The 8,539-nt window shown below is 37.8% G+C and overlaps 1 protein-coding gene across 1 annotated transcript; it reads left to right on the forward strand.

Annotated features, from left to right (window-relative positions):
- The first annotated feature begins 719 nt into the window (after positions 1-719).
- Positions 720-8,004, forward strand: LOC139626923 (E3 ubiquitin-protein ligase RNF126-like). Its single transcript, XM_071487480.1, has 9 exons — positions 720-869; positions 2,284-2,342; positions 3,056-3,116; positions 3,678-3,913; positions 4,066-4,134; positions 4,257-4,326; positions 4,483-4,576; positions 6,237-6,352; positions 6,488-8,004. The coding sequence occupies exons 1-9, from the start codon at positions 795-797 to the stop codon at positions 6,656-6,658; spliced, it is 951 nt and encodes a 316-aa protein (XP_071343581.1). The 5' UTR covers positions 720-794; the 3' UTR covers positions 6,659-8,004.
- Positions 8,005-8,539: the final 535 nt, after the last annotated feature.

The raw sequence follows: 8,539 nt of genomic DNA on the forward strand, positions 1-8,539 counted from the left end.
TAGTGCGATGCCAGATTGCAAAAACACATCTCTGGTTTTCATGTGAGCAGAGAGAACGAGGGGTGTGTGGGGGGAGGCTAAACCTGCAGGGATAAGACATGTGGACACAATGGAGACACAGTGTGGTGATACAAGATACAGATTTGTTGGGGGTATTAACTTTATTCAGGTCTTGAGTTCTTCATTTCCCCAAGGCTTATGCATTGGCCTGATAGTATGACTTAGGGACACCTTAACCCGGTTTTCCCAACATATGATAACCTGACTAAAGAGCTAATAAATTCCATGGGAAACTTACCAAGGGTATATTGTATCTTCAGCCACTGGCTACAATGTAAAATACAGTGACATTCTTTAACACTTGATACACAAAAGCACCACCATGTGGCAATATTTTAGAAGACACATCATTGTTAGTGGCTGACAAATGAAGGGAAGTTAATATTCAATTCTTTACACTGAAATAAGCTGTTTTTTGTTTGTTTTGTATCTATACTATTTGTAAATTACTTAATTAAATACAAATTATTTAATTACATTTAATTAAGTATTTTCACATTAATCTTCAGTCAGTAATTGTATAGCCTAAGTATCACTCATTCGGTAATGTTAATTTTTTTTAAATTTTTTTAAGTAAGGCAGACATTACTTCTACCCATATACTACATGTAAATGTATCCATGATACAACGCAGCCATTTAAATCACATGGTCGTCGTATTTTCTAGGAGGTTAACATTGTCCTTTTCGGTGCGCCGTAGTTCTTCCCCCTCTCTACCTGTTTAGTGGCTAAAGATGGCTGAAGCTCCTCCATGGCCCAGTCGGTTCTTCTGTCACAGATGCTCCGCAGAGATTAGTCCTCGGCTTCCCGTAAGTACCACAGACAGAGAGTAAATGTAGAGATATTTGGACAAATTAAGAGCAAGGCAGTGTTGTTGTTACTTTCGTAGAAATCATTCTAGCAGCATCGTCAACTGTTAGTAAGCTAACAGCATTAGCTGGCTATTGCGACCTCCCGTTTATCTCGCTAACGCTACTCAGTGTTAGTTAGCCTGTTATCTAAGTAGTAGATCAGTCTGTATGTAAACACAACTGCAAAGTCATTACACGCACATACCGATACGTTTCTTGCCTAATTTGTAACAAGCCTTAGCGGTTTTTTTCTTTATTTCTGCGGGTTTACGGAGCTTATGAGAATAACCGTTTGCTACATTCACTAGCAGTAGCGTTAACTGTAACACTGTGGTCTCATTTAACGCTAAATGTCCAGCTATTTGTTTTGTTAATGACACACTGTTAACACTAGACTCCCTTAAGATTTTGTGTGCCAGACATTGTGTACTAGACTTCACTTATGTGAACGATACAGCGGCAACAATGCCACTGCGTCCTTTTATTTTTTGCCATTCAGTAAGGTACACAAGTGGCCTGCCTGTCACAGGCTAGAACGATCTGTCATATTAGTTTACAATGTGAAAGATCAGCCATAGGTTTCTGTAGGGTGCTGGTAATGACCTGTGGTCGTGTTAACACCTCACACAGCACTGCAACCACAGTTGCTATTGAGAAGAGTAACCATTGTGTTACAGTAGTTTAACTTCATTTTGTCATATGAACTCCAAAAATACAGCTGAATGACAAAGTTTCCTTCAGGATTGGGGTATTACAAAAATATATTTTATAACCTCGTATAAGGTGGAAAAATCATGTGAGGTCTTAAGATTAATGTCTTGTGTGTTTTCCAATTAACTAAGGAGTGAGATGAATCCTCTCAGCTGACCTCAGTGTTTGCTTAAGGGCCTTAGAGGCATACAGACTACAGTTATCCTACCAGGTAGCGACACAGCTGGTCAGGACACTTTCAGCAGTTCCAATAACTGGTCGTTAGGTTGGGAAGACAGTCTTTTCTGGCAGTACATCCTCTCCTAAGCCCTCTTGTGCTTATTGGCTATGTTTAAGGACCATGAGAGGTCATCAGTGATGTGCACACACTTACCACCATAAGTAGGACATTTGAGCATTGCCTCTTTTCTCAGAGCTTCCTAACTTTGCCATCTGTCAGTAAGCCATATGGACTTCTGTCAGACCTAAGGACTGAAAATAACATGCAGTTAGTCAAACTGGTTCCATATGTAACAGTTTTAATTACCAAAATTCAATGCCAAATTCTCATTGCTTTCGCTGTGCTTTTTTCCTACGTGATAGCAAGGTGTACTTGTATAGAAAAAGCATATCCCACTGTCCAGCTAACCTGCTGCTTGTTTTTGTGTTTGTTTGTTTACAGGAGTATACATGTCCAAGATGTGAGTCAGGTTTCATCGAGGAGCTGCTGGAGGAGAGAAGGTGTGTATATTGGCCACAGTTTACCTCATTTGTTTATTTATTTCTTTGTTTTTAACAATTTATGAATGTTACACTTCATGTTTTAGAGAATTATTAAAAAAGACTGCCATCATTTATTAAGGCTGAAGAAATTCCACATATAGTTCTTTATTTTGTTAACCTGGGTCTTATCTTTATACATTTTGCCATCATTCCTAACAGTTTTATCACTCACTAGCCACATTTAGGATATATTCACTCTATACCAGCACTGATAAGGGCTGCCATCAATACGTGCAATACATGTAATTGAATTGATGCTTTCTTGGCTTCCATTCATCATCATTCATAACATGAAAGTGACAACTTAAAACTATTGATTTCAGTGTCAAATAAGTGGTTTAGATTATGTGTGTTTTTTTGGTTAAATTATGTCGCTTGTACAAATAAATGCCCTTTGTAAAGCTGCGTATAGCGGAATCCCTGTCTTTCATTTGGAGTGGCCCTCGAAAAGGAAAATTAAGTTACAACTTGCACTACTCAACAAAGATGTCATCAAGGGCTATCTTTTTTTTTGTTTTTTTAGATTAACATTGCATTACTGTCCATTATCCCTTTTTTATACTGTTGTCACAGGAAATTGGGAACACAACTGCTACATCTTGCATGTGAAATCAAAAGTTTAACATAAATAAATCTACACATAACATGTCAACAATCTATTCTCTGTTTAGTGCTGACAATGGCTCCATGTCTACCATCTCCAGTGGGCCCCAGAACCAGCAACCATTTGAGGTTTTTAACACATTCTTTACACAGACTCTCTATCACATATCCTTTCTGCTCTCCCACACTGTTGCATAATCGAGTCAGCATTACTTAAAATTGTCACCATTGACATTTTTGCTAATCTGGTACTGGATATTATGGAAGTCATCTTAGGCTTTCCACTTCTGCTTGTCAACCACAGTCTAGTTCTTTTACAGTAATAATCTATTAGGTGATTTGCCTGTTTTCAACTTTGCCCATTCAAAGATGCCATTCTTGGCTTAATGTGTTGTTTATATAAGTGAAGAGACATTTTACTGCAAAACACAATATAATTTCCTTATTTAATAATATCTCATTAAATAGGGAAGTACTGAGTGTCAGCAGGCATTGTATGATCTTTCCATTGGGCTGAAATTTGACCAACAAAACTCTTAAGGTGTGTTGTATTGACCATAAATTGCTGCTGTTAGCTTGATGATGTACTGTGGGAAAAATCACTGAGCTCTACTGATTTCTACCATCAAGATTACAATACCAAGGTTAGTCAATGTGTCTTTTTTCCATTTTAATCTGTGTGTCTCCTAGAATACGGACCAGCACTTGTTTACGTTCCCTTCGGGCTATGGTCAGTTTGCCCTGGGTGTCTTTGATGACAGTTTTGACTTTGGAGCTGGACTGGGAACAGAGGACAACCGCGATGCTGAAAACAGGAGGGAAAGGGAAACAGCATCACGGCAACGATATGGTGCCAGGCAACCGAGGAGTCGTCATGGTTCAAGGCGACAAGCAGGGAGGCATGAGGGAGTTCCCACTTTAGAAGGGTAAGAAATATACACTGACTTGTGCTTGTGCTTCACTGTTTTTCTGAGCTTCATTTGTGACTTCCTTGATAACTAAACATCTTAATATGGAGAAACTAGTATAATTCCTCCTTCACAATATCAGTATTATACCTGTGTGTTCTGTTTTGTAGAATCATTCAGCAGCTAGTGAATGGAATAATTGCACCTACCGCAATGCCAAATATCGGTGTTGGACCCTGGTGAGTCTCTGGAACAGAGCTATATAAGCTATATATTTAAAAAAAAAAAAAAAATAAAGAAAAACATAAAATTTGTTTTCTTCTAGTTGGTTTAAGGTTTCATGTTTTTGTTTTTTTTAAAGGGGTGTTCTTCATTCAAATCCCATGGATTATGCCTGGGGTGCTAATGGACTAGATGCAATTATAACACAGGTACTTTGACTTAAACTTGAATGTTTTTGTTTTTGTTTTTTTTGTTTTTTTTTTAATTGAAAAGAAAATATATTTTAGATATTACGAATAAGTGGTACATGTAATGCGAAATATATATCAGTTTCTTTTCTAATTTTTTATTCTTCTTCTTTTTAGTTATTAAACCAGTTTGAGAACACGGGACCTCCGCCTGCTGATAGAGATAGAATAAAAAGTCTTCCTACAGTACAAATTACAGATGAACATGTTGGTAAGTTAGAATAAATAATACGGCTATATGCCCATGCTGTTATGTCCCGATGTGGCCAGGGGATGTGGGGAGTAACACACAACAATTTAAACCCAGGGAATAAGAGAGGAAGAAAGTGGAGGTATACAAAAAAAATAGATAATTTATTTACAATCATTAACACAAAACCAACGGAAAACAGACTTCTTCGGAAGGAATAGGCCGATCTGCCTGCAACAGAGATAAAACAAAGTGTTAAATTAGAACCAAGACCAATGTTAAGCTCAGGTCACAATCTCTACCGAATCTGGTACACAATAGCTGCTGACTGAACACACAGCACTCAAGGCTGCCGAATGGCCCACTGGCACCAACTGGGTTCCTCCTCCAGCTTTTAATTCCAAGCCACCCAATTACTAGATGGAACTCTGGTGTGTTCACAGCCGTACCGCCCCCTCCCATAAGAGTAAACGTTCCGTTTGCTTCACAAACGACAGATGAATCATTATCAAATTGGCACCCCACAAATACATAGTTAAAACATATCATGTTGCTACCCACCACCAGATTTCACGAAGGGCAAAGTAACGCGGTCCCCTTACCCCCGGGACAGCCCATCAGCCACCAGTATAATTTAATGCAAGTACCATTCACCATTTTGCATTCATCAACAGCACACATATTTAATAATCAAGCACAGGATACTGTCAATCTTGAGTCTTAAAATCATTACCTGGCAACTTTTTCATATTCAGACATGTTTTGCATCTTAATTGTTCCATTTGTATGTGCTTTTAATAGTATAGCAGCAAGCACCTTTGTGAAAAAATAAAACTACAAAATCTTGCATGTTTGCTGCAGTAAGTGTGCAGAAAACAACAAACCAAAGTCAGCTACAATGCTAAGGCAAATGCAGTTAAATCAAGTAAGAGACAAACGGTTTTCCTTAGATTGAAATATATTAATTTCAGTAACTTGATCTTGGTAATTTAGTTTGATGTCCAGTACAAAGATGGCAGCAGCTAAATCCAGCCATGGAGAATAAGTAGTATAGTATAGTATTTGGTCTAGCTTTGACTAACAGTAACTACCATACTACTCAGCTTCATTCACAATTTGATGTGGTTAAGCTAATTTTAAATCACTTATTTAAACAGATCTAGGTGTAAGTTAATTACTTAATAGATACTTAATTTCAAAGTGATTATTGAAAAGGTGCCAATGGAAAGCTGATAAAGCGCATGTTTTGCTTGTTGATACTGTTTTCCTATCATACTCCCTGAAGTTTTTCCAAAGGTCTGATGATTGTCCAAGGTAGTCTAAATAGAAGTCATTTTTCTCAACCTCAGCATCCCTGCAGTTACTGTTCTCTTCCTCTGTATGGTAGCACAGGGCTATGTTACCCACGTTAACCATGTAGACACACTGCTTCTGCTGTGGAAAAAGACCTGCTACATTGATTCTGAATTATACATTGATTTGTAGTTCTAACAATCATGATTCCCTAATTCATTTGGAATTTTGTAGACCAGGATGTAGGCCATTGAAGAAATTATCAGATGATCAGACTATGCTTTGCTAAATGCTATTGATAGTCCATAATGTAATGTCACTATTTTAAATATTCACTTGTCGGATCATATTGAAAATGGTACATTTATATGATTTTCTATCGTTTCAGCTTCAGGGCTGGAATGTCCAGTGTGTAAAGAAGATTACAGTGTTGGAGAAAATGTGAGGCAGCTCCCATGCAATCACATGTTTCACAATGATTGCATAGTCCCCTGGCTGGAACAGGTATTAGTCATTTCCTATTTCATGCTGTTTCCACTTAAATATTGAGCAGTGTTTATCTGAAACTATGGGGCAATGGGGAAAAATCAGCAAAAAGACTAAAACAGCCTCATAATTCTGCCCATCTTTTTTTTCCAGCATGACACTTGTCCAGTGTGCAGGAAAAGCTTAAGTGGACAGAACACAGCAACAAACCCTCCAGAACTATCAGGGATGAACTTTACTTCCTCCTCTTCCTCCTCTTCATCCTCCTCTACCCCTCAATCCTCAACTTCGACCAGCAATGAGAACTCCACTGACAACTCTTAGAGAAACATTGGTCCTTATTGCCCTACGAGCTGTTTATAGCTCCTAGGCTGCTTTACTTCAGAGCAGTGACCTCCAGTCTCTCCCTGTCCTAGGGTAGAGACCTGAGTGCATCTCGCCAGGAGCACTCAAGCCTGACTCAGGGGTAAGTGATACTTGAGGTCCATCCTGTTGCTCCCACCCTCATCAGGAATCTGAACACAGGAAGGACAGAGACCCTGGAGTGCAGCTCCTGTCAGGCAGGATGTGGAGAAGCATGGAAACTTCAAGAGGCTTGATCTGCCTGAATCACCTCATATAGGGAAGAGAAAACAAAGGAATCCAATGGTCAAAGACTTGGGATGACAAGACAGTTGCTGTTCTTTTTTTTTTTTTTTTTTTTTTTTTAATCACCAGACTTGTATGAGTATGACCCACTTTTGCCAATGAAGCAAAAATAAATGTACAGTTATTCTTTTTATAATTAGTATTCATATCTCACAGATAAAATGACCCAAAGTGCACTGTTGTGCACTGTTTTAGTGTGCTCTTAAGCTTCTTCATGGTTTGGAAAGATATTACATTTGATTCCTTTAGTTCTTAAAAAAAGACAATAATTTATAGAATTATTTTATAGTCAAGATCCTCCTTCAGTTTTAAGATCTGACATCACACAGATATCGTTGTGTGCACTTGGGACAATGTGTCAAATTGCAGTAATTGTGTGCTGTTTGGATAATGAAGTGGATAATCATTACTAAATTACACATGCAGGGATTTTTCTTTTTTTTTTTTTCTTTTTTTTTTTTTTTCTGCAAGCCCGAAATGTGGATCAGATTTTCACATTTCACACCCAGAGACATTTCAGTGCATTTTAACTTAAATGTAAATTTAATATTTTCTAAAATTGCCAGTTGAAAAACAATTGATTTGCAGTATGATCGTGTAAAAAATTACAAAAAAAACTGATATGGAAATAAAGATGTTTGAGTACGACCACTCAAAATTCATGTAGAGCATCCTTAGTGTGTGTATATATGATATTCTTTAAAGGTCTAATCTTGAGCAACTGCAGCCTTAAAATTGACTTTTAGAGAGACACTTTGGTAAAAATTAAGCTCTTGTTTCAAAGACTGACTTAACTACAAACAAATTTGTTTTAATTTTGTGTAAACAGCCACTGAGGCAAAGTCTGTTTTCTTTGCTGCACTGATTGTGTGGTGTTGTGGTTAGGCACTAGATGGTAGCGCAGTAATCAAATCGAGCTTTAAATTTTCCACATGTTCATTGGTACAGCAGATGTGGTAAAACTGAACAAAAAACAGTGACATGTTTGTCCTAATACTAAATAAACCAAATGGTAAACAGTATTTTGCATACAGGTGAGTTATGAGCTGTGCTGATCTGTGTTTCCCAGTATAAGTCATTTGTTCCTATAATGGCGTCTTGTAGGCTCTTAGAACAAACAAGCAGGGAACAATAACATCATTAGCCAACACTGCTGGAAGTCATTTCAATGCATAATAAAGCTTTGAGATTTTTTTTCTTTCAAAGTAAGGCCTTGTCCAAAGGCATGCAGTAAACATAGTAAACTGAGTCTCTGTTAAATCCTTTAATGGGGCACTTGGCTGCTGAATGTTATCAATAAGCCAATAAATTCAGCTTCCTTTTATTGTTCAGCCATATGGGTGTATTTCCTCCACATTGTGTATCTACTCCTCTGGGGTTTAAGTTCAAAGGCCTTTAATCTGGGGGGAATTGTTGTCATGGACATTCTGTCCAATGGTTTAGCTGAAAGACGAATGGATACACTGGAAATTTGCCCATGAATTTGACTTTACAATGTGAAATTGCAGCCTCATATTCATAGTTTATTATTAACTTTGTGCACTTTTACCCCTTTAG

The sequence above is a fragment of the Trachinotus anak genome, unplaced genomic scaffold (assembly GCF_046630095.1).
Source record: "Trachinotus anak isolate AG129_WGS33_773 ecotype Australia unplaced genomic scaffold, CSIRO_AGI_Tana_v1 ptg000010l, whole genome shotgun sequence".
In the NCBI taxonomy this organism is placed as follows: Eukaryota; Metazoa; Chordata; class Actinopteri; order Carangiformes; family Carangidae; genus Trachinotus; species Trachinotus anak.

What these genes read in the sequence shown, in the direction of transcription:
- LOC139626923 (XM_071487480.1), top strand. Translation starts at nt 795, where the DNA reads ATGGCTGAAGCTCCTCCATGGCCCAGTCGGTTCTTCTGTCACAGATGC. An exon ending in GAGCTGCTGGAGGAGAGAAG is followed by an intron (nt 2,343 to 3,055) that starts GTGTGTATATTG and finishes TTCTCTGTTTAG; the next exon opens with TGCTGACAATGGCTCCATGT. An exon ending in TAGTCCCCTGGCTGGAACAG is followed by an intron (nt 6,353 to 6,487) that starts GTATTAGTCATT and finishes TTTTTTTTCCAG; the next exon opens with CATGACACTTGTCCAGTGTG.